This window comes from Dunckerocampus dactyliophorus, chromosome 15, assembly GCF_027744805.1.
Source record: "Dunckerocampus dactyliophorus isolate RoL2022-P2 chromosome 15, RoL_Ddac_1.1, whole genome shotgun sequence".
Classification (NCBI taxonomy): Eukaryota; Metazoa; Chordata; class Actinopteri; order Syngnathiformes; family Syngnathidae; genus Dunckerocampus; species Dunckerocampus dactyliophorus.
The window spans coordinates 896,219-923,218 of NC_072833.1; the positions used below are offsets into that span (position 1 = coordinate 896,219).

General features: G+C 43.2%; 1 protein-coding gene across 1 annotated transcript in view; it reads left to right on the plus strand.

Annotated features, from left to right (window-relative positions):
- The window catches only part of snd1 (staphylococcal nuclease and tudor domain containing 1), a 160,447-nt gene that overhangs the window by 4,207 nt on the left and 129,240 nt on the right, over nucleotides 1–27,000 (plus strand). Inside the window, exons 5-11 of the mRNA XM_054800418.1 lie at nucleotides 497–657; nucleotides 3,111–3,202; nucleotides 3,559–3,717; nucleotides 3,895–4,001; nucleotides 5,234–5,324; nucleotides 16,368–16,472; nucleotides 24,438–24,539. Coding sequence (XP_054656393.1) covers nucleotides 497–657; nucleotides 3,111–3,202; nucleotides 3,559–3,717; nucleotides 3,895–4,001; nucleotides 5,234–5,324; nucleotides 16,368–16,472; nucleotides 24,438–24,539 — 817 coding nt within the window. The remainder of the gene's footprint in view (nucleotides 1–496; nucleotides 658–3,110; nucleotides 3,203–3,558; nucleotides 3,718–3,894; nucleotides 4,002–5,233; nucleotides 5,325–16,367; nucleotides 16,473–24,437; nucleotides 24,540–27,000) is intronic.

A 27,000-nucleotide genomic window follows, 5' to 3' on the forward strand; every position in this document is an offset into this window, starting at 1 on the left:
GGGAAAAATGGTCAGTGGTCATTTTTGGACCTATTTTCGGTAGAGTCCAAATGTTAGAGCGGGGGCATCTAAAGTTTGTGGCCTGTGGCTGTTTGTTCATTGGTCCACTGCACATTCTAAAAATGTCATTTAACAAGAAGACTTAAAGGAAAAATCAGCTGTTAATTCACAAGAAGAAAGTCAAAACATTAGGAGAAAAAAGTTGTAATCTAACAGGAAAATGTTGAAATTTTCCCAGAATAACCTCGTAGTTTTACGAGTAAAAAGTGGCATTTAAGTCATTCAAATGACAGCAGTGGCCTGTAATGTGTGTGTTGATATTTCTGTCATTTACATTTTTCCCCCATTAAATTTGACTGAATTGAATAAATCAGATGTGACCAATTTATTGTTTTATTGCTGTGATTGCTAATTAGTATGATTATTGTGTGGTTGTGATGGATTAAAGATGTTTTATCACATTGATTGAACGCTTCTCCTTCTGTGTTTGTGGCAGTCCTGATCAGGTCCGACTATGCGAGATGGAGGACCAAGCCAAGTCTTCCAAGAAGGGCATGTGGAGCGAAGGCGGCGGCGCGCAAACCGTCCGCGACATCAAGTACACCATCGAGAGCCCCCGCAACTTTGTTGACTCCTTGCACCAGAAGCCCATCAACGGTAAGGGAAAAAAACAAACACAAAACAAAAAAAAAACAATCGTCCCAAATTTACTGCCGGGTGGCTCTGTCATAAACTCCTAATTTGGCCTGAGGACACAGGCGAGTGGGAGGGAAGGCACGAGGCTAATGGCGCCCAGAAGATCAACCTTCAGCGGTTCATTCTTGCAGAGTTGTAATGTGCCACTCGATGCTGTTAACAGCGGCTCAGCTCATTGCACCGACCTGCCAGCAAGCCAGCTAATGAACAAGAAAAGAGCCTCTTCATTGGCTGCGTTCTTGTTTTTAACCAAAGCCGATGCACTGGAGGTGCTTGGAATGGAAAAAGTGCCATTTAAGAGCAAATTGACTTTGGTGCGGGTGACTCTTATCCCATATTATACTCTTTTTCACCCGTTTGAAATGCATCTCACAGATGCCACAATTGGATTGGAATAGAGTTATCCTAAATCTTCCCTTGCTGCTGGAATTACGACAGTTGAAAAGGGCTTTTGGTGGGAACATGCCCTTCAGGAGTTCTGTTTGTTGACCTTGTGTTTCTCTTTGTCTAACTCCAACATATACACTAACTCTGCATTTATCCAACATAATAGATGCTAGTAGGGATGTCCCATAATATCGGTTGAAATCGATGAAGACGGATAATAACAAACTGCTGTGTATATTTAGACCAAACGGGCTCCTGTACTTGCCGTCATCGAGGCATCCAGCGGCTCCAATACGTGGAAATGCTTTGTCACATCCTGTGGTATTCCTCGCAGTCGGATCTGGGCTAGATATGTTGAATCCACGGGCGTGGGTGTGCCACAGATAGCACCGACGTTAGCCAACTCGTTGGCGTGTAGCAGCCCCGGCACGGTGTCACTGTCTCTGTTGTCAGTCGACGTTTTTACCCACGTCGAGGGTCACCAAATGTGGAGATGCGATTCACAACGAGACAGGAGTGGAGGTATGCGGCACCAATCAGCTTACTCTTCACGCAACTCAAGAAGTTATTATTCTAGATTTTTTTTTTTTCCAGAAATGGACATACACTAGATGGATATTTTAATAATCTCCAAGCGAAATGTCTAAAACATTATTGCAGGTCCCCACATTGTGGTAATTCCATGACAGGAGATGTGTGATGTTACACATATCTGTGGTGTTGGTTGATCGGAAATTGACAGTTGGACAACATCGGCATATTGGCAAAAAAAGCCAGTATCGGACATTGGAGATCGGACGATGCTAGGCCTGTCACAATAACAAATTTTGCTGGACGATAATTCTTGCTGGTAAGTGATATTATTGTCAACATTATTGTGAGGCCATTTTTTTGTTCATGTAATGATGATGATATAAGCATAATAGTGCAAGTACACCGTATCAAAATCAATTAATTTTCAGTTCTCAAAAGTATTTAACATTGTAATTGGAATGTCAAGAAATTACATTTAAAAGCGTGCGAAAACATGATGTAAAATAGTTCCCCAAAGTGTATTGCTTTGAAAAAAATAGATCAGTAGAAAACCATATGAAATACTCAACTTGTGTGTCAGTACAGACTTCAGCTCATTTACATGTACAGTTCTGTGTGGAGTACGCTGTTTGCGTTTAATGAGGTGTAACGTTTTGTTGGAGTTTGGTCAAAGTGCATGTTTTGAATGCAGCAAACTCCGTCTGGTGTAGGAGGAGGTGTCGTTCAGGAATCATGGCAACTGAAATGCAAGATCCACCATTTTGTGTTTATTGAATTGTCTTTGTCACAAACTTCGTCATGTCAGATGGTGTTTTACAGACAATCGGCACAAACACAGTCTTCGACTGTGTAGCACCCGACACACACAGCCATCTACTGTATCTATCTCTCTCTCCCCTGAATGCCGACAGGAGGGTTCACTCAATCCGTTCATTGCGTTATAGAACCAACGTGCCCCAGGTGTTGAGACATGCACAGAGTGAATCCTCATGTCATACAGCCTGTTTGGTAGAGAGAGAGGAGGACACAAAACACGCACGCACCTGTCATTATATCGAGGCCAACAAAATAATTGAGTTTTTTTATTTATAGTGCAGTTAATTGATTTATTGGTTATTGTGGCAGGCCTCGTAGGTGCCAGCATAGGTGCCATGTGTCACATATAACAATGTGACAATGAAGGAATGGGACAGGAGGCCCGCAGAGTGTTGTGTGCATCATGCTGTCTTACCTGATTTGCTGAAGAAAAACAAAGTGATCAAACTGACGAATAGGATAGTTGGCAGTGTTGTGTTTTTAAGATGTGTGGCAAAGCCTGAACTTCAGAAGTTGCTCTCCACCTGAGAGTGGAACACACAAGTGAGGGAGATGATAGATTTTCCTCATGTTTTGGTGCTCATAAAGAGGCTCTAGGGACACCTTACTGGTAAAAAAAGTCACTTTTGCATAACAGACGACTAACTCCACACTCCCCCTCGTCCTTCCTCATGCAGCCATCATTGAGCACGTGCGTGACGGCAGCGTGGTCCGTGCCCTGCTGCTGCCCGACTACTACCTGGTCACCGTCATGCTGTCTGGAGTCAAGGTAACGTGAGCACCATTACGGGCACAAATATAACCACCGCACGTCCTAGCGTCAAAAGGAAATATGAAAAACTGGTGCTGGTTTGTTCCGCTGCTGCAAAATGTTCCCCATCAATCTGTTTTATAAATCTCTGCCAGTGGACCACTCGAGATAATCTTCCTCACTTGAAGATATGACACTGCTGTTTAAAGGCCCCCCCTTTTCTGGCATTTGTTTGGCTGATGCTTTGCAATGTGACATCCGCGTTAAACAGCTGTGCTTAAACTGCAAAAGACAGCCAATAAAAGATGAAAACATACTGTAGGCTTTTCTTGCTGAATGACCACCCCCACCTCCACATCTCCCCGTTCCTCCAGTGTCCCACGTTCAAGCGAGAAGCAGATGGCACGGAGACGCCGGAGCCGTTTGCGGCCGAGGCGAAGTTCTTCACAGAGTCCCGTCTGCTGCAGAGAGACGTGCAGATCATTCTGGAGAGCTGCCCGAACCAGGTCATACTGGGAACCATCCTGCACCCGGTAAGACATGTTAGCAAACTTGGCAAGTGTGAACGCAGCTCGAGATTCAAATATGTCAAAGAAAACATCCTTAACCTGCACCAAAATGTATGCCCCGCCCCCTTCAGCAAGGCTCAGTGGAAAAGTATGAATGTGTTCTTCTAAAAGGCCAGTGTCTTTCCGCACTTTTCTTCCCAGAACGGCAACATAACGGAGCTCCTGCTGAAGGAAGGCTTCGCTCGCTGTGTGGACTGGTCCATGGCCGTCTACACGCAGGGAGCTGAGAAACTCAGAGCTGCGGAACGGTACCAAACTGCTTTTTCTTTTTTCTTTAGCTACAGAGCTTTACCATTATGTTTTTCAGTGTTCCTCATATTCATTTATTTGTGGTGGTGGTGGCACGGCACATTATATGGAAATGTTGTGTTGTTGGCGCTTTTTGGAGTTTTTTTTCATCAGCCTTTATAGGTGATTCCCAGTACGTGCATTCTTAGCTACATCTTTTTAGCTTTTATATCTTTAGAATGCACAGAAAAGAGAGACGTGTGTTCATCTTTGCATAAGGATTGTGGATGATGGGCAAAATTGTCCCAAAAAATGCACTTTTCCTTTTAAGTCCACTTGTTTGTATAAGTTCGAGTTCCTTCAATTTCATGAACTCATTCAATCCCAGCCAATTTTCAAAATTCAACCCCTTCAGTACTGTCCATTTTAGACTATTTTGACTGTGCTTTCAAGGCCCACAGAATATTGTGTTCTATGGCTACACAAACATGGAACCTACCAAAAGAAAGATTAGACTCTGTTTGTTTCTACCTTTTTCCGTTCTTTAGTAATCAGCAATAGAACATACAGTAGGTAAGTTTCAGGAAAATATCAGGTCCCGGCTTTTTGTGAAAAGATACGTTTCAAGCATAACTTTCACTTTGACACTAATATTTTGCTTTTGTGACAGCTCAAATATCTAAACAACTATACCAACACAAAAAAAGGCTTGTTTTACATCAAAACAACCATTTATTTACAAATATAACACCATGAACTATTTACAATTTTTACATTTGGAACTGAACTGTGTGCGTGCACGTTAAAATTTCCCTACATTGCGCAGCCTTTTGCACGCTACACTCCACCACCTTGCTCACTTCCTCCTTGCTATGAAACTGGATGATACATGCAACAGATGCATGCCGAACTCTGGTCAAATGCACTCCTGCCACCTTGTGGCTGTTTTGATGGCTTACAACTGCAGAAGTGACTTCTTTTAGTCTGCAGTTGCGTCTTCACCTCTTATTGCCTCTTGCACACAAAAACCTAAGACGTATAAATACGTTTTTGGGAGCGAGCGTTCAGGTTTAAAAATATGTATGAATAGTCTTTGGTATTGGATAAGTTAATTGTATCCAATTAATCTGAGTCTAAAAAACTTCTTATTCCATTGTACCAGCAACTGTCCATACTTTTAACTGCTACTGTTCATTCTACTGGCTCACTTAAGGCTACTTGAGTGAGTTTTATACTTTCTTTCCTCCATTAGTTCTGCTAAAGAGCGTAAAGTGCGCATCTGGAAGGACTACGTTGCACCCACAGCCAATTTGGACCAGAAGGACAGACAATTTGTAGCCAAGGTGAGGCCCTCAAGTGACTTTTTTTTCCTTTACATTTGTCCTTTTTGTTCTTCCTCTCGGCCCTAAGGTGACACCGCACTGCTGTGTTTCAAGTGAAAGCCTTTTTGAACGGGGGGGAGCAGCACCAAAGACATGAATAAAACCTGACCCCATTTCCCCTCCCCTGACACTTGTTATATTCATATAAACAATCCTCTCCTCTGGAGCTACGGGAACAAAAGCTTTACTGCAACCTTGAAACGGTCCCCCTGTCCAATTAGGCCCAAATCGCTGGCTCATACTCCTAAAAGCCAAGAAGATATTAGCTTTGGAGGTTATTGCCCGGGGGCCTTGGGGAGGGTAAAAAGTGTCCTTAATGCAGAGTACAGTGTGGAGAGTGCACTCCCTCCTACTTGTCAGCACATATTAGCTTCAATCAAGGGAGATGGACACACATCTAATTGTCAGTGTAAAATAATATTATGACCTTTGCAACAGAGTGGAAAAATATCATTAACATCTCAACTCACCCACCACCCCCACTTACATTTTTTTTTTTTTTACTATACTGATAAATTCATGGCTTGCCCGAGGGTTACATAACAGGTTGCTTTGAAGTTGATCAAGAACACTCCGCATAATGATCCAAAAAAAAAATAGGGGGAGAGGTAAGATAAAACATTTATATCGCCTGCGTGAGTCTGATCTCCCAATGAGAGGCGAGGATGTGGGGAAGGCACGTGAGGTTTGGCGCCTTCCAGGTGCCATACGGCTGAATGAAACAAACTGCAGGAATTCCGGCAAAATCCATGATTTTATCTAGTTCGTTTTCTAGTGCTCAGACATCCAGCAGTAACCTTGAGGCCCCTGTTTAAAAATGACATTTTTAAAATTTTTATCAGATGTAATATGTACTTTGTTTTTTGGTTGTCATTTTCAACTCAACTCCAGCTGCAAACACAACCATTTATTTATGCTGGACACTAGGGATGTCCCTATCCGATCTTCAGGATCGGGATCGGCTTCCGATTTGCTGTATTTTGAAGATCTGATATCGGCTTCTGCCACGAGATCGGCCCATATGACGTCCACAATTGTGGGCCACACTCCAGCATGGTAGGTGCGGTAATGTGCCTCAAACTCTACTGCTGCTACCAGCAAGAAGAAGACAACGCAACACCACCATGCAGACATGTCCACGGTGTATCGTGGTGAAGTTAGTTTCACGCATATTTGGCTCCATCGCTACAGTGGTAGTTCCTCCTCACTGTGCCTGGACTGCTGTGTCATGGTGCGGGGAGCTTGCACAGGAAGTGCCGCTCTAGCTGTTGGTTGTTTATACTATGGACCATCAATAAATTACTAGTGCACTGAAGATATTTAGTTTTATATTCTAAATCACACCACAAATTGATCTACTGTGTAACCATGTGAAATGATTAGCCCTACCCTAAAAGTATTTTGCACAGCCATTTTTTTCAAGTTTATCTTTTACTGGATTAGGGACCTGACTCACAGAGGTTTGTTACAAAAGTCAAACAATATTTGTTGGTCATGCTGTGTAATGAAGTACACCCCTGTTTTACAAACTTACAGAGCTCTCTAGTGGGGGTAGGAAGCTTGTGGCTCGGGGTCCATGTGTGGCTCTTTTGATGAGTGCATGCGGCTCTCAGACATTTCTTAACTCGATAAAATTAATGTTTTTGTTTGTTGACATTTTAAAGTAAAACATTACAGAAATCGGTGTTAAAAATAATGTTCAAAATATAAAACCTTTTTATGCATTTTAATCCATCCATTTTCTACCGCAATGCAGGTGGCCAGAGTCAATGCCAGCTGTCAGACACCAAAACTCTTACTGAATAATGCGATAGCCTACCGGGTCATTGAGAGGCCACCAATTCCTTCCTTTGAACAAATAGTCGGTTAGCTAATTCTGCACAGCGTTTTGATGAAGTTGGTAAGAAAGAAAGAACGATAAGGAGTATGGTGCAAAACCATGCAGCACCAGAAGTCTCATTAATAGTCCGAAATATTTATTGCTTAGCTTCAGTGTAACGTTATTAAAAAGAATATCGTGTAAAATTGTTGGTCTTACTAAACTCATTCAAGTGCAGCCATTTTTTTTCAAAAGACGACCCCTTCAGTAGCGGCCATTTTAGACGATTTTGACTGATCTTTCATTATTGTTCTATGGTTATACAAACACATACGCGCATGTCAACAGCAGCTGCCCGGGTGGCTCAAATGTGCCATTGGTCCTAAGTAGGAGCCTTAAGTCCCCAAGATCGACTGGATGAAGAAATGTTGAATAATTAGGCCTGTCAAATGATGAAAAATGTTAATGTTTTCAAATGAATCATGATCAATCACGATTTGCCACTATGTGTGAAATATGCCCATTTATTTTATGAACAGAAAGAGAAATGACGGGACAGGATTATACACTGCTCAAAAAAATTAGAGGAACACTTGGAAAACACATCAGATCTAAACTAGGGGAAAAATGATGTTGAATATGTTTCCTGATAATAAGTGGGTGATGTATTAGTAACAAAATGATGCCACATCATTTGATAGAAATGAAAATGATCACCCTATAGAGGGGGGAAATCAAAGACACCCCAAAAATGAAAGTGAAAAAATGATGCAGCACACTGGTCCATTTAGCTAAAATGTCTTTGTAGCAACTCAAAATGATTCTCAGCAGTTTGTGTGGCCCCCACATGCTTGTACGCATGCCTGACAACGTCGGGGCATGCTCCTATTGAGACTACGGATGGTGTGCTGGGGGATTTTGAGTGAAGATGTATTTTCTGAGCTAATTTAAATACAGCAAATTGTACTTCCGCAGTAAGAGTTGCGTCAGGTTTTTTTGCCTTTCTGCTTATTAAGACCAGACTTGCACGCATAATAAAGATGTTGTGATTTTGGAGTATCAGTGAATGCACCTCCTTGTCGTTGTCGTGACAACAAGGAAGTGTGGTTCCCAGGAGGGGCAGACGAGAGATGTGTTTGAGTTGGAGATGCATACGTATATGGTGTTGGAATTGCACGGCTGCTGATGTGTTCAGGTCACAATCAAGTTATTAAAGAGTGGCAGATTCTGTGTGACTGGGGACGCTATTGTGGCTCCGTCGTAACAGATGTGGCTAAAGATTGTATTGTAATTAATGAAATAAATGAGTTGCCGCCGTTAAGGCACTGTTTTTGACAGCCCTATGTATAAGCAATAGATAATACAGTAGATTACTTGGGTTATTGGTTTGCTATAACCCAATTTTTATATGTTCTTCCCTCAATACCCCTCAGAAGTGAATAAATATGCTTATATGCTGATAAATGCTTTTTTCTGTGTTGGCAAGGAGCATTTTCAATAGTGCACCTTTTTTTAATATGAAGTTAAGTGGAAGAGAAATGAGGGCCATCCCGAGTACCAGCACAACTGGCTCACATGGGATGGAGAGAAGGTCAAGTCGCACACTAGTCAGAAATTAAAAAGTCACTTAAGGTGGGGGAAATGGATGAAAGCGAGTTGGTTGGTGGCCCAGTTTTAAAGTCAAGAGGAGGAAGATTACTGCTGCTACGTGTCGCTGAGCTTTGCCAGCAGAAACCTTCAGGCTGCACAGCCAGTGTAAGCCTCCTTTTTCCAAATGGTTTTGGAAGCATTTGGATGACAAGTCATGTGGGTCTTGCACCGTGACAGAAGATCCTGGCCACTGCAGATGTCACGCTGGCGGCGGGCTGAGGGTGGCAGTAGAGTGCCACCTCTTGGAGTCTTCAGCAGACACCATGAGTCACGCTGGATGCATATTTGTCTCTGACGGCGGACACTTTGCAAGGACTTACCCACTTCTGTGTTGCCCCCCATTTTGTGTCATCATTTTGAACACCCCCCCCCCCCCCCACCCCGATATTTAGCTGATTTTACTTGTGCAGGCCACATATTGACCTCATGTCGATGTGTCCTTACACATCAAACCCTCCACCTTGTGTGTCTCTTATCCCAGTGATTACTCCATGATTTACTTTGATAGCACATGGTTTATGTGAAAAAAACGCTCAACACCTGATTTGCCGTGCACAAAAGTGTGCTAATTTGTCAGCACATTTTGTTGGCTGTGCTATTATTTGTGGGACAATTACGTGACATGGCGCCGCTGTTATTAAACCCTGTAAGTGGGATTGCATTCAAAACCTGAGAAAATCTGCTGTAAAGATGGCTTCTAAAGAAATGTCTGTCTATTCATGCTGAAATGTTAGTTGATGTGGGAAAACCTATGTGAGGGACAGAGACACTCATGTTACGTAGACACCCAGGGCTATTTGAATCAGGTTATAAGCATATGGAGGACTTCTGTTAGTCCTCCAGACCAAAAAAAAGTTGCTATTTTGTTTTCGGTAGATTATCTTTTTTTTTTTTTTTAATCAAGAGCAGTCTGAATAGTTGCTGAATATGTTGACAAAGTTACTAAATTGGCAATTGGCAACGTGTCCTTATTCTTTGCCACAGCAGGTACGTATGAGGTGTGTTATGAAGCACAGTTACGACCCCATCTACTGTAAGGAGTTGGAAGGACAAACTCCATTCACAGGCCGTCCCGTTATGTTTTTATGAGCGCGAGCGAACAGGTATGGTATGTGCCTGACCGGCCATTGGGGCAAATACTATTGTTGATCTAAATGCCCTGACGTGCTAAACAAACAGATTTGCTCTGGCAGGGAAAAGACAGGATTTATTTGATGTTTATTAGATGTTTGTTGTTATGCAAATTTGGAGCGACCGGAGCAGGAGGGGATAGAGAAGAAGAGAAAAGACAGGGCAGGTAAAGGTGTGGACAAGAGGGGGACATTACAGAGACAGCAGCAGCAGCAACAATAATAGTTGCAATGACAATAACAAAACAACAGAAACAAACAGGACTACATCAGCAAATGTCTCACTGCCATAATGACAAGATAATATCAATTTAAAGTTTTGAATGTATGGGAAAACACTGCATTGGTAACAGTAAGGTGTTCACCATCACATTTTGAGCAAGATTGGCTGGAAAACATGGCCGCCATCAAGCAAACAACGTCCTTGCAGGGGCACGAGCAGGACTAGTTCAGGATTTGTCTAATGATTGTCAAGCTTTGACATACATTATCTGTGTTGCATCTAACCAGAGGCGGGAGCAAGTCAGTGTTTTTGCAAGTCTCAAGTAAAGGCTGCAAATCTCAAGTCACAAGACGGGTCGAGTCAAGTCCGAAGTCACAGGCATGACTTTTTTTTAGTCTTTACAAGTCATAAGAACTGTGCAGTAGGGGTGTCACAAGACGAGATGAGACCATACATGAGGCTGGCTCTACGAGAACGATACGAGACGAGATTACTTTTAAGAAAAGGACAATGAAAAAATATGACAACTACTACTGCTACTAATTTAATTTCTACTACTTTACACTCTACTGCACTCCGTGTACGCTAACGGCCCCTCCTCCACCCACCTAGACAGAGACTGTACGACTGACAAAAAGGCTCACTCCGTTCATGCCGTTGTCCCAAGGAACAAACATGCAAAGATCCTGCAAGCAATGCAGAGTGAACCTGCTTTTTTGGAGGCAGGAGACGAGGAAAACGAACACGCATGCACACGGCGATATATTGATTATCCAGTTCATTTTCATTTATTGTGATTAAGTAAATCATATTTTATCGTCCCAGGCTTGTGCCCACAAGACACCAGTTTTTGTTTTTTGCATTTAGTTTTTTTTTTTTTTTTTGAAACGAGAAATTTTGTCTGAGGTCTTGTGACACCCCTACTGTTTAGTCCCCGTCCCCCCCCCCTATATGAGACTATTGTGACAAGACTCGGTCACAGAGCGCTGACATTCATGATTTATGTCATTTACATATTTGTTGTTTCTTCTTAAACCTGATTGGACGTTCATAGATGCATGCAATGAGGCAGATTCAAAGGGAAAACATGTTGCCTTGCTGAAAATGACAAGCATCATTTTAGTTGAATACTTTGAATGAGGACACGGCAAGTCATCAGAATAAAGTCAAGTCCTGAGTCATTGATGTCAAAGCCCAAAGTCATCAACAACCCATAGAGGACGCCATAAATGTGAAAACACAAGTCGGGCTGATGTGTGTAAACATACATGTGGGTGGCATCACGTCTGGCCTACTTAAAAGCCTCTTTGTTTTGGGCACCTACTCCCCTCCCGTCTCCACACCATACTGTTCTAACCCCAATCTGTCTTTGCAGCACTGGATGGCCACACGCTTTTTTTTCCTTTTCTCGAATGCCGCTCATTATTTTTTTACCCTCTCGTTTCATTTGTATTCATGACTTTAAATGACGACTTTTCATCAAGGGGGAAGATTTGCATAATTTCCCTGCTAGATGTGTGACTCAAGTTATTTGGTCTCTCAGCGGGGGTCCCGCGTGGCGTGTTATGTTAATGCAGCACAGTAGTAAGATGATATTTTTGACCAACATATCTGACCTGCTCGTTAAAAGAAAAAGTAGAACAATGAATTGCGTTTGTTTTTAATTGCGTGGAGGCTAGCCATGCTAATGAGCTAGATTCTGAACATTCTAATTAGTGCACAACTTCCAAGTTGTCAGTCTCCTTCCTGGCTGGTCACTCCAGCGTCTGGGAAGCAGCCAAGGCCTTCTTCAGAAGCCGAGCCAAGCCAGGAGGCTGATAATACCTTGGGGAGCGTCTTTGGAGACGGCCATCCAAATTCCGACCACCACCGCCACCACGTCACATACGACAACATAATGTTAAAGGCACAGTTGGGACTTTTGACAGAAGTTGTATGACATCTCCATCAGCAGTGTAGTGCATCAACAATGACTTTTCCCCCTACTTCTTTTCGTGAGCAGAGTTCTGGATGGTTTTTGGTGTTGAAGAAAGTAGTTCCGCCTACTTGGTGGGGGTCGTTTTGAGCAGAACTCAGGACTTGGCAGGGGAAAAGTCCCTGTTGATGCACCACACTGCCGATGGGGATGTCGTACAACTTCCTTTGGAAAAAATCTCAACTACAACTATTGGTTCCAGACTCGACTACGATAAGTGATTTTCCTCAAAGTATGATTCCTTCTTTATAAATGGAATATTTTTGTACTTATGGCATTGAAAACGTGTTTACGATCTTCTGAATATGTTTTTTTTTTTTTTTAACAAAATTAGCAGCATCTAGACATGAAATAACACCCAAATAGTCATCTTTACATTTGTATTGCCCAAAATAGTATATACAATCATGGGAAAAAAAAATGATTAGACCACCCTTGTTTCTTCCGTTTATTGATCCATTTTAATGCCTGGTACCACTAAAGGTACATTTGTTGGGGCAAATATAATGACGCTAGCAAATACAGCTCATGAGAGTTTCCTTTAAGAGCTGATATCCAAGTTCTTACATGAATATCTATAGCATTGTACTGCCAAAAATGGAATTCATATGAGCTGTTTTTGTTGTTATATTTGTCCAAGCAAAGGTACCTTTAGTTGTATTGGGCATTACAATGAACAAGAAACTGAAGAAACAAGGGTGGTCAAATCATGTTTTCTATGACTGTATGATCAGAGAAAATAACCATTGTAGGTGGAGCAGAATCGACGGTGAGCAGGAAATGACCATAGGTGTTCACAATTGAGTTTTAGCTTGTTGTGGGCTATGACTGCAACAGTAACCCTGTTGTTGTTGTTGTTGTTGTTATTGTGCCTGTTTTAAGATAATTTCAACCTGCAATAAAAGCCTGTTGTTCAAGTCGGGTGTGTCGGTGGTGGTCTTACCGAACAATTGCGGACACTTAGTGACCAATGTAGAATACTCCATTCACAAGTTGTGGTCTTAATGGCTTATACTGTATTTGTATTTTTAGTGTAATTAGGCATTTTTATGCTTATTTTGGGCAAAAAATATGGACAATGTGGACCTCCAGCTGCATCCAGTCTTTGTGAGTTGTGACGTCGTCTTCAATATTTGTCTGTTTCCTTGATGTCTTTCACAACAAGTACATTGGCTTCCTCTGGTACTCTGGTACCATTTAACGCGATGCTCGGGTGTGGTGGTGTTATTCCTATCATACATCGGAATGCACGTTTCAATGTCGTTGGCGTCCACATCCATCCCTCTTTTGATTGCAAAAGGTTGGCCAGCATCATCTTGCCCTGCGTGTTATGTGAAGCCCAGTCACAATCACATTGTTCATGCGCGTCAGCTGCTCAATCATCCATTCAGCACACCATTTGCGATATAAAGTGATCCTTTTTGTTGTTTTTCTCGTAAGGATTTTGCCTCTTCATGCCATTTATCTATTTTGCTTTTAAGTTCCATGTCCCAATAGCTAGTTTCTGAGGAGGGTCTCAGCAGGGTCCCTGAGGGTGCATGTGAGTTTGCCCAACCAGTCTACGTGTGTTTTGTGGACTCTGAGAAAACATTCGACCGTGTTCCTCGAGGAATTCTGTGGGAAGTACTCCGGGGGTATGGGGAATCGGACCAGCTAATTGAGGCTGTTCGCTCCCTGTATGACCAGTGTCATAGTTTGGTTCGCATTGCCGGCAATAAGTCGGACCCATTTCCAGTGATGGTTGGACTCCGCCAGGGCTGCCCTTTGTCACCAATTCTGTTCATTATTTTTATGGACAGAATTTCTAGGCACAGCCAGGGTGTTGAGGGAGTCCATGGTTCTCGCCCGGAAAAGGATGCAATGCCATCTCCGGGTCGGGGATGAGATCCTGCCCCAAGTGGAGGAGTTTAGGTACCTCTGGGTCTTGTTCATGAGTGTGGGAAGGATGGAACGCAAGATCGACAAGCGAATTGGTGCGGCGTCTGCAGTGATGCAGATTGGCTGGGCTCTCCCTTAGAGATAAGGTGAGAAGCACTGTCATCCGGGAGAGACTCTGAGTCAGGGGTCACCAATGTTTTTCCTTGTGAGAGCTACTTTTACAAAATGAAAATGGCCAAAAGCTACTCATTTTTGTAACAGTTATTTTCAGAGCTTATTTTGAACCCAAACAAAGCGAATATGCTTGTTTTACCAGAACATAAACAAAATGCTGGTGTCCACAACTCACATGTTGTATTTCACAATGCATTTCTTTCTACTGTTCTTTCATTTTTAACTGAACACCTGAATGAAAAGCAGGCTTGCGGGCACCTCAAGTGGTCGTAGGGGGGGCTACCTGGTGCCTGCGCGCACCACGTTGGTGACCCCTGCTCTGAGTAGAACTGCTACTCCTCCACATTGAGAGGGGCCAGATGAGGTGGCTTGGGCATCTGGTCAGGATGCCTCCCGGACGCCTCCCTGCGGAGATGTTCAGGGTAAGTCCGACCGGTACAAGGCCTCGGGGAAGACCCAGGACACGTTGGAGAGACTGTTTCCCAACTGGCCTGGGAACGCCTCAGGATCCGCCGGGAGGAGCTGCACGAAGTGGCCGGGGAGAGGAAAATCTGGGCTTCCCTGCTTAGGCTGCTGCCCCCGCGGCCCGATCTGGGATAAGCGGGAGAAGATGGATGGATGGATGGATGGCTTTTAAGTTCCTTCCTTATGTCATTCAACGTCAGTTATCTGCCGTAGTGTACCTCGTTCCTGGCTTTCTTCCACGTCCTCCTCCTCTGTAGTTGTGGCGCCAGAAGCCTTTTTTCTGCCCATTACGAATGATGTAACTTTTTTTTTTTTTTTCACAAGCTAGTACCTCTAATGGTTATGAAGCCTGTGGTGTCAGTAAACAGATCTGTAATTGTGGGCGGGAAATGAGCCAATATACAGTTGTCCCTCGCAATATCACAGTTCGATTATTGCTCCCTCGCTATATTGCGTTTTTTTCAGAAATTAATGAATAAATGATGGCTGACTATATGGTCCATTATTAGTCCAAACATACAAGTCATACGTAGTATTCTGGTCGTGACGTGGCAGTGATGGCACAAAACATTGAGACATTAAAGAGGGGGGGGAAGTTATCCTGCCATTTCGTGTGGAAGTGGTAAGTTTTTGGCTTCTTCATTTTAGAAGAAATAAATCCAATGCTAACTGGTTACCTAGCTAGCGGCTGTCTGGAGCCTCTCCATTATAAGACTTGTTTAATGTGTTGTAAACAATGAATAATAGGAGTGTAAAGGTGGTTATAGGCGTGTTATTTCTGGTCTGCAGGGCTCTAATTATGTTAAAAGCCGTATTTAGAAAGTCAGACACAGCTTTTCTATGCTCTAACGAAAATATTCCATTTGTTAACATTGAATCCTATATCACCGGAATTCATTTATCACGGTTGGAACCAATGAACCGCTATAAAGGAGAGATGCCTGTAGTTCAAAACTTTGAGATGGATGCAGAGTTCCTTTCAGTCCATCCACACAGGCATGATCATCATTTGGAAATGACATGGTGAAATTTGCATAATTGGCCATGACAAATTTGCAAAAAGTGATTTAAAAAACAAACAAAGAATGAAGTGCAAAGCGTATGTTTCCTCGCCATTTTGAGCTTTGAATTTCGCCGCTTCACTGTGGCAATTGTAAATTAAAGTATATTAGTTGATGAATCAGCGCTGTTTCGTTGACTATGGCTATTAGTAAAGAAATATGCATATTTAAGCACATTTGTACATATTTCTGGCCAAAATTAAGCATTTCATCAAGCATAAATGTGGCTAAATGAACTAAAATACTAACAAGGCGTTGAAAAGAACTCATTCACATGCATGTTGATATGTAGTGGTTTACACTGATCACTAGGTGTCAGTAACATTGCATTGATGAGATAATAGCAAGTACTTGGTAACATGTGAGTCTATATTATGACTTATTGATGTCTTACTGTCTGTCTTGTATGTCTACAATATTGGATAATATGAGTGTAACCATAGGGTTGTTATTACATGTCTAGAGGACTCTAGAAGCCTGTAAACAAGTTTTCTATTCTCTAATGGAACACACGGCAAAGTTGTCCCCCGGGAAGTTGTGGGCGCGGACTCGGGGGCAAGCTCATTTAGCTCGGGGGTTGGTTTGAGATCATTAAGTTGCATATCAGTAACCTATAATTGTCCTTGCAGGTGATGCAGGTGGTGAACGCAGACGCCATGGTGGTCAAGATGAACTCCGGCGAGTACAAAACCATACACCTGTCCAGCATCCGGCCCCCCAGGATCGAAGGAGAGGTAAAAAAAAACACAAATAAAAACCCCTCCTGTAATTGTATTTATGTTTGCTTTAATCTTGTTTGTCTGCTTTAATGTATGCTAACCTGCCCCCCCCCCCCGCACAACGATCGTGGGAACACTCATATGTACAAAGCGATGTTGGCACACGCCCAGTGTTTGCAGCATTGCAGAGAGCCAGACTGCTTTCTCTCGTTTTAATATGAAAAAAAATAAAAATCACAGCTACACGTGTGAATGTGTGCTGCTTGGTTACCTCGCATGGCAACCTTCAAAACATCAGTGCATCAATAAAAAGGCCAGAGAAGACATGAAAAAGGGAGATGTCTCCTGCCAGTAGTAATAAGAACTATTGCGTGGGCTTATTTATCCTGTCTTGCTATGATTGCCATTCATCCTGTGAGTCACCGCTTCCATCTGTACTGCCAATCACTCCCTGCATCCGTGGCCCCCCCAGGGATTCAGGCTGTGGTCACATTATTGACCTGCACTGTTAGCCTGTGTGATTGTTTGTTTGTTTCCCTCTGTGGTGTCCATGCTTTCTCTTATTCATCCAGGCAGTGGATAACACGGCTACATCGTCATTTCACCATTTAAAACAAGGTTAGGAAGCACAAAACGGCACATTTTTCCTTTTTTTTTTTCTTTTTTTGTCATTAGGTTACTGCAGGGTGCTCGCATTAGCTACACTTTTCTTTAACCTTTTTTTTCCCCTCCATAGAAGTTGTTCATTGGCCTCCTGCTGGGGTTTGTTAGTGAGGACTCCAAGCCTAAGAAGCTCCCGCCTGCAATCCTCCAGTTTTTTGTCGCCATGGCAGCAGTGCAGAGGAGCGATGCTTTGGTAGCCCTTTGCTGCAAAAATGCATTTTACTGCTATCTCATCTTAACTTTTAGCTGTCTTGTTTTTGCTTGACACGCCTCATGAAAATGAAGCAGTGTACATTTGTTTTTGGGCCGAGCTCGTTAGCTGCTGCGGCCTTTCTCACCGGCAGGGGGGTCAGGTTGAGCGAGAGGTCTTAGCAGGTGTGTTTCTCAGCGTGACATGTTGTGACATCGTGTTGGAGTGAGCTGGCGTCTGACTGCCACAGACTAACTGGAGGAGTGCAGTGATGTTTGAGTAACATATCAAAGTATTTTTTTATTTATTTAATTTTTTAAACAACCGTAGCAACACTAGCTCACAAAAGATTCACACCATATAATTTGCCCCTTTTGGGGGTCCCCAAACCACCAAAACAAAATGCCTCATGTTTATATCCCGGTGTTTTTTTTTTTTCTTCTTTTACAATTTTTAAATGCGTCTCAGAGGTCCCACACTAGTGTATTGGAGGTGTGTTAGTGGGATACTGTTGGCAACACTCACATAGCTATGTGCTACAGTGCTAACATTACAGTCACTTTTTTAACAGCATTTGCCGAAGAAAAACACGATCAAACGGCCAACTCCCACGTCTGTACCTGAGACAGATAATTGCTTTATTTTAAGGTGTGTAGTGCAGCCTGCTTTTTTTTATAGCGGTGTTTCCATCCATAAAAAGGCTCTATGCCCACAAATTGCTGTTGGAACATCATCAAAAAGTCCATTCTGCATAATAGGGGACTTATTAAAATAAAATGTGTCAAGGTCAGGAGGAGGGTGTTTAAATAAAATGCATATAAACTATAAGAAAGCTCAAACAGGTGTGTGTGTCTGTTGATAAAGCAGCTAGATAGGACTAGGATGTCGACTCAGAGCCGAGATGGAGATGCCAAAAAAAAAAGTGACAAGAGCGGCATCGTGAAATGACAAGACTAAGTCTGAGCACATCATCCAGAAACTCTGCTAATGCCGCCCGCGGAAAGCTCACACAGAGAGAAGAGCAGAGGATCGTCATCGCTGTGTCTCTCCAGCGTGACCCAGTAACAGCAGTTTGCGCTCGCTATCCTGGGGGGGGAAGCTCTGTTCTATTTGGGGTAAATTCCCTTCGTTCCAAATTACCCGCTACTGCTCAGGAATGGTCTGTGACTATTGCAGAGGCATGGCGCTTTTTGCTGGATGGTACAGTGGCGCGGGGGTGGGGGGCAAGCTTCAGCGGGGGGAACATCAAAGGTGAAGTGATGACTCAGGTGCATGTCGTGCTGAGGTATGACGGCATATTCTCCATACGTGGACACATTGTTGGCTAACGTTGGCGGCGGTGCACCATGACTCACTACTTGGGCTGCTCCAGTGTCATCTTATCCCAAATTAAAGGGTCAAGACATGTCACGCCAAGCTCAGGGGCGGGGGACACGCCGTGGGTGCACACATGTCGTGTGGCAGGATGGTCAGATTTGGAGGGGAGGGGCGGGAAGGAGGGACAACACAAAGGGGGGAGAAACTGTTTTCTGGGCAAAAATAGCAATGAAGCTCACTATTTGTACGCATTTAGTAGCTGTACATGTTGATTGTTTAATGCGGTATGTCCTCGCTATATGCTGGTATTCCGTTCAGGGCGTGGGGGGGGGGAAGATAATTGACACACATAAAAAGCCCTCAAATGCGCAATTTTTGGTAGTCTAAACCCTATACACGTTTTCAGTTCTACACGTGTAAACAATTCCAGGCATACAGAATACAGTATCTTGTCAAAGCATCGTCCTGCTGGAAAATGTTGAGTGAATTGATTTGTGATACAGCGCCCTCTGTAGGATACATAGCTGGAGCACTTTTTACTCCCCACAGATGGCGCCATCAAACAACTTTTGATTGAAGTTACAGTTAAATTGGCAAATGGCTGTGGCTATGTCTGTCGACAGTAGGTCAGTATTACTTCTGCTACCTCTGGGTGTGTGGTACAGGTTTATGTGCAACTTATTCAATTCATTAGGATTGAATCCAAATTGAAAGTGGAGAATTGAGAAACCGCTCAAAGACACATCTGCAGTTTCTGGGAGATGCAGCTCCTGGGGAGCTGTTCAGGGCACGTCCAACAGGTAGGAGGTCTCGGGAAGACCCAGGACATGATGATGAGACTGTCAACTGGCCTGGGAACGCCTTGGGATCTGCCAGGAGAAGCTGGACGACGTGGCCGGTGAGAGGGAAGTCTGGGCCTCCCTGCAGAGGCTGCTGCCGCGACCCAACCTCGGATAAGCGGTAGAAGATGGATGGATGGGTGATGAAAGAACTGTCAAATAACGTCCGGTCATGTTGACTTCTTCTGTAGAGCAGTTGGAGTTCACAGAAAGATTCACTCTACAATATAATTCCCCCCTTTTTGGGCTGTCCCTAAACCCCCAAAACAAACAAAAATGCTGCTTGTTCATGCTCGTATGTGAAGGCACCTATGATTGATGACATTGGTGCATTTCAACTCGTTTCTGAGTCGTTTGTTGAATCGAGTTCCTGAATTGGGTTCATGAAGATCGCAATGGCTGTGGGGGGCAGTCTATCATCTCACAAAAAAAATGGTGTTGGCCATCTGCAGTCCCTTGCTTGGATCACCGGACGATGATAAGCACAATATCATATGGAGGGACTATTTGTGATGAGAAGCTTCCTTCGTCCAGATGAGTCAAATCAAATTTGACATGTTTGGACATTATGTCCCCATCACATCAGGTCCATCTTGTAGCTAGCAAGATCCTAGATTGTTGCTGGAGGTCTGCACCTTTGCATTCCAATCACTTAGTTTGCAATACATTCCCAGTTGAGACTGAAATGCCCTACTTCAAAAGCTCACAAAATCCTGTGCAAAAACACTGCGAACTAAGTGGGCGGCCACAACATTTAGTCACTGGTGAGGCAACAACGCAACAACTGTTTACTCTGGCCTGCTGAGACAAACAAGAAGGCAGAAGAAAACAAAAACATCATTGGTCCTGCCACGCGTCAGTCTGACAACAATTACTATCACCGCGGGATGGATGGATGGAGGGAGGGAGGGGGCGGAGCTTAAGGAGGCTAAAAGGCGAGGTCGGAGGGGCTGTCACACTTGATCAGTGCAGCATTTGGCCTCACTAACTCTGCAAAAGTACACAACAATAACGGCAGCCTCCCTTGCAGAATGTGCTAGCAGAGGACAAGCCATGACAACTGGCAGCATATTGCAATGTTTGTTAAGGAGCGGGCTAGTTTCTGTTTGACGCAGTCATTAGCATTAAAGCTACAAACGCGTAAAACGGTGTGTTTTAAAAAGAAAAAGCACTTCTGACACTGACTTAAAATGGAAAAATATTAGAATAGGGGAACTTTTAATAACAGGCATGCTACTGAATGGACACGTCCCTCATGTGGTTGTCCGTGTGTTCCTGCCACATGTCCTCACTTGTGTCACTCTGATGTCTTCTGCCATGTCATCTCCTCCTGCGCCCTCCTCGCCTCGCTCGGCTTGCATTAACCTTCTAAATGATGAAGTGCTACCTTTTTCCTCATCTCACGCCCGCCTCTCCCGTTCCCTGTGCCCTAATTGGCTCAGAGTGCTGACATTTACAGCCCACGGTGACGCCGCTCCCTTTCTCAACCGTGAAACAGCTCATTAGTCGCAAATTATTTCTTTTTTTTTTTTTTTTTATCTTTTCCTGTTGGAGTTGGCTTTTTTTTTTTTTTTTAATTCTGCACAGCACGGTCTTGCTGTCAAACCCCTCAGGATGCACACATTGGCCTGCAATGTAAGACCTTAATTAAATGTGCCCTAAAAAGTGGGATTTTTAGTAAAAAAAGATGCTTTTAAAAGTTGCAGTGTGCCCCCTGCTAGCGGAGTAGACCTTGCATGCTGATAGCAAGTAAAGAATTTTTTTTTTTTTTTAGAAAAGTACTGAGAAAGGAAACTGAGAGCCTGAATATACTCCACTCTTTAGTCTCAATTACTATACAAGATCTTCCTGCATATGCTGTCATCTACACTGTGTTCCAAGTTATTATGCAAATAGGATTTTAGTATCATAAACTTAAATGTTTTTTGTTTGGCTGTGATGTCAGCAAGGAGGTCGCTGAGTCATGTTTTGGATCACAATCATTGGGAGAGAGCTGGTAGGCCCTCTGGGCATTGAAGGTGTGAAAATGACCTCAGCAAAGTATGTAGAGCATCTGACTGACCACTTTGTTTCATGGTACAATGTGAAGAACCATACCTTCTGTAGCAAAATGATCTTCTTGCATGACAATGCACCATCTCATGATGCAAAGAATAGCGACCGAGCTTTCATTGGATGTTATGGCCATAAAAGGAGAGAAACTCATGGTTTGGCTCCCTTTTGCCCCCCCTGACCTCAACCCAATTGAGAAGCTATGGAGCATCGTCAAGGAAAAAAATCTATGAGGGTGGGAGGCAGATCACAACAAAAGAGCAGCTGTGGGAGCCTATTCTGACTCTGCAGGAATTCAAGCAGAAACACTCTGAAAGCTCCCAAGTTGAATGTAAGAATTGTGAAGGTTATATGAAAGAAGGGATCTTATCTTATAACATGTAACTTGGCCTGTTCAGATCCTAGTGATTGAAATAGCTTTGCTTTCAGTAAATATGACCTTATGCTGCAAATTCAACAAATGACCATTTTGGCTTCTCTGTGAAGAATCAGGTGGAACAGTACATTTCAAATTTTTATTTTTGAACAAAATGCTCTTATCATTGGGAGGCTTGCTCACTGACATTCAAATTGTACTCTAAAGGTTGATGACCTAAAAATGATGACTATTTAGCAAAGTCAGACAAGAGTATCATTTGCATCATCATTTGTAACGCAGTGTAGACATGCATATGAGAAGTGAATTAAATTAACTTTTGCAGGTTAGCCACAATAGCTAATTGGTTTATCAGTCAGATGGTCTTTACCAAAGAAACACTGCGTATTTCTTTATCTTATAATGACATCTTATAATGATGTCAGAACATCAATAAAACATCACACACAGTCAGGGGAAGCTTCAAATATCTCTTAAAGCGTTAAACTCGCACTGGCAAAGCCTTCTGCACCCGGCCTTGCTGATGACACTTTTCAAAGTAATAGGTTTCAAAATAGGAGTCTCTGCAGGAACATGACTAATTCTTAACAGGTAGTACCCAATCTATCTGGGGCAGTCGGCTCCAAAATAAACGTGACAAGTATTTTGACGATAATAATGGCTACAACTGAATAACACCAATCAATGCAACCTGAACAGACAGCTTCTGGAGAAAATATCTGACTATTCATGCGAAAATGTTAGATGATGACCTAGACACCAAATGCTATTTTTGAATCAGGTGATAAGTATGTGGAGAGCTTGAGTTGGAGACAAGCGACCTCTAGCAGAGCAATCATAGCAACATTGGGTACTCACTAGGGTCGCGCGTATGCTGGAGTTGCTGACTTGGTGTGGTCGCACGTATAGACAAACACCCATTCACGCTGGCATTCATACCTATGGACAATTTAGAGTTGCCAATGAAGCTAACATTCATGATTTCTGGAATGTGGGAGGAAACCCATGCATGCACGGGGAGAACATGCAAACTCCACACAGAGATGCCCAAGCGGAGATTTGAACCCAGTCTTCCCGATCTCCTCACTGTGTGGCCAACATGCTAACCACTTGGCCACCGTGTGCCCATTGTGTGCTAATGTTAGTCAAATCAAATGGAATAATGGACGCATAACATTTTATAAGTACAAATAAATGAAATCCCTCGTTTATTGCGATTTAATTGGTTCCAGACCTGACCGTGATAAGTCCATTTCCGCAAAGTAGGATTCAAGAGCATAGAAAACCTGTTCGACTTTTTAAATACAGGCTTTGACATTATGGCAGGGACGGCTTGCTAACTAGTTAGCCTCTCCGATTGACTTACTCTAAACTTGAAGTGTTTCAGAGGGAGTGGGGAAGAAGGACAAAGAAGCCAAAAACTTAGGTGTGTTTTAAAAACCTGAATATTCCCTGTGGGTTACTCCTTTCCTAACCCAAATATTGGGTCATGTATGCACCTCTCAGGATATCCTGATTGAAAGGAACATTAATTTGTGTTCTAATTCATGTTCTGTTGGAAAGCAAACATGACAACACGTAAAAACCCCACAAGCCAACCTGGTTAGTGTGATGAAAGACAGGAACATTATGTCTTTTATAGACTGTAGAGTACCGCCATAGCCAAATCTATCAGAAGGTACGCAAGAAGTTACAGCAAGCAGGGTTTATACGAACGCACCTTCATCCAAAGTGCTCTGGTGGAAATGGGTAGCGTGGCTATGGATGGCACAGCTCATTCTCGCCTTCCTTTAATGAAAGTGAGAGAGAATAGTGTCAAGTACTGGTGGTGGGTCAGTACCAGTACCAAAGCACAAACAAAGGCGACTTCTACGGGCCCAGGCTGTTCATTGTTTTTGGATAGACGAAGAAGAAGCGGAAATGACGCATTGCGTCGAGACGTAGTCAGTGCATTTTTTTGTTTTTTTTTCATGATACGCATGTAAACGGGTTATTCCGAATGTTTCAGAAACCGGAATATTGACCTTAACCGGAATATTGACTGCATGTAAACATAGCAAGTGTGGTCATATCTTTTTTCTAAGGTGGTAAACTTCCAAAATCAGCAGGAGATCAAAGAATTGTTCGAATCCCCAACTGGGCAAGTCAGAAACGGCACCTGAGGAACACAAGGCTCCACCACTTCCAGAGACATTAAATGGGATTTTCCATTGACAAATTACCATATGGATGCGGTTTGTTTCTTTCATTTGATGATATAATGAGCGTAGCGTTGTCCGCCAGGCAAGCGTGCTAACCTGGTATCTCCTCGTTAGCACCTGCCTTTATTTTCACAACTGCGCCATTGTCATTTGCTAGATTCTTATTTATTTTTTATTCTGCCTCTACGAGAAAAAACACCTGCCACCACGAGTGTGTTTGTGTGTGGGCTCCATTTTGCAAATGGCTTCTATTCGTGGTGATTGTGTCAGAGCGTGGGTGTTTTGTTGTTTGTGTGCGGCTCTTTGATTCACCTTTTTTTTCTTTTCCCCCCTTTTGAACAGGAGAAGAACAAGGACAAGGACAAGCGATTCCGTCCGCTCTACGACATCCCTTACATGTTCGAGGCCCGCGAGTTCCTCAGGAAGAAGCTCATCGGGAAAAAGGTGACGTTCACAAACGACACAATCCATCGACATGGCGGCTGCATGTACACACATGGGTCTGAGTGGTGCCGTCATTTGTGGCTGTGCGAACCGGGAGTAGTCACTAGACGCCCTGGGGCTCGCTATTTGGCCCCTTTTTAAACAAGCAGTGTTGATTCTCCCCTCTTGTCTATTGATCCATTGGGTCTGTACACCTGGGAGGCCGCCATCATTTACTCACCCGCACAGCCCCGTGCTGAGCTAAAGAGCAAATGAGTCGCCCGCACACAAAGCACACATTGATGTTTGAACATGTGCCTTACAAAGAGGAGTGATTGTCTGCATTCGATGTACAATAATGCGACCGGTGGAAACTTGCACACAGAAAAGAAGTTTGTTGACTGCACTCGTTTATTTGCAAGCGTAATGCTTCCGGCCCCGCAGCCGCTCACGTTCATCAGTGTGCTACCTTGACCTACTTGAGTTTCACTGGATGCAAGGTAAGGTGTGCACCACTGATTGCATTTTTCGCACTTCCCAGCAAAGAGGCAAGATTTAGTCGACCCACTTAACTGTCATCCTGTCTCCCAACACTAAGGCGACAGATTTGGAGCAGTAAGCGTGAGTAGACTGCTTCCCCGTTTAAAAAGCTCTTTAATCTGTTTTTTTTCAACTCTAAGAGACAAAGATGCTTCCTCCACGGTGGGATAATGAGGCTTTGACCTGTTGGATGTGGGTGAATGAGTCACCCTCTGCAAACCGCAATAGCAACATCATCATCATCATCATCATCATGTCCACTCACAAGATTGACCCCCCCCCTGCATTACCTGTGTAAGCTGGGAAACGAGCACTTTCCCCCTGCAGGACATTACTCAGCGTTAAGTCTCAGTCTGCTAAACCTCAAAGCTTGCCATTAAAGCTGCTATTCATCATCTCTGCAAGGAAAGCGCTGCTGTGAATTTTGATCACTTATCAACAGCATCCAATTTGCACATTCAAATTCCCTTTCAGCCAATGTTTGATTGCTAAGAAGGAGAAGGTTGATTGAGCTTTTCAGTCAATGCAGTATACCTGCAAGCTTTTACTACATGCCACCAAGGGACAACACTGTAGAAGAGAAGCTTGGATGGTCTTTAGAGCAGTCAGTGTACAGCTTGTATGGAAGTACTGTATATATTTGCAAGTGAGTGGACCTCACTGTGGACCAAATTGTGTCCTTAGTGTTGATATTAATGCAAGCGTTGGGATGGGTGATCATTTTTATATACCATTTTTATATCATTCCAAAGATAAGAAAATTACGTATACCAGTAGAAATATTTTCAAACGCAGAGCTAATGATGTGTTTTCCCTGCGACTGCGCGCCACGGCTCACTGTATTGACACATTGGCGCTTCACGACCCTAGTGAGCACCATTCTTATCTAGCACTAAGCTGCACAGGTTGTTACTGGAATCTTCTCCCACTCCTCCATGGTGGATGTTAGACACCTTTCACTTCAGGATGTCCCATGAGTGCTCAATTGGGTTCAGGGCTGGGCGAGACGTACGCGGCCACGCCTTCACCTTCCTCAGCAGAGCACTCGATCATCTTGTAGCTGCGTCTGGGCTACTTAGCATGTTAAGAACTGCCACGCAGCACAGTTTCTTCAGTGTCTACCACGGTACAGGTGACTTCCCTGGGGGCTGGTTTCAGTCCGCCATATCATTTTATGTGGCTCGTGAAAGCCTGGAAATAATGCACATCAAAAAGATTCCTTTTTTAAAATGTATTATTTCAATAATAACTATTAAATTATTGAATCATTATTTTAAATTGTATTATTTGTATTGTTTTTCAATTTCTATTTGAAAGAATATATACAAAAAGACGCTTATCGTTCTTGCTAAATGTAATTATTTTTTGAACTGCATGCAATTGGGGCTCTTATTTTTCTGTCAAACCCCATTTAAAATGAATGATACAACGGTTGTATACTGACATGTCTGCTTGGCACCTTGACATGTGTTGTGAATGTAAGTAAATACATGATGTAAGTACTCATATTCCAGTATGTAATCTATCAAGGGGCGCTTCTACATTTATATTGTTGCACTGTTACAGGCAAGCATAACTGAGTTTGATGCCCCTGGACAGTACATGTTGGCAGCACTCGTGCAGCCTCAGATCACAACTGTAGGAAAGACACTATCTTACCAGTCCCGTGTGTTTTTAGACAATGATGGATGTGTGTTGACTCATTTTCAGTGAATAGTAAATCTATACTGCTATACAAGTTGCACCCTGACTACTCTAAAGTGTATTTATTTCTATAGTACTGTCCTTCGTGATGATATCCTGTCATAAAAATGCTTACCGGAACATGAGGCTTGTACTCACTTGGTGTATAAATTCTACAGTATATCCCTGCCCCCTTTGAAACGGCAGTGTTAGCATGGTGACATAATCCCAAAAAAAGCATGATTTGGCTAACTTTATA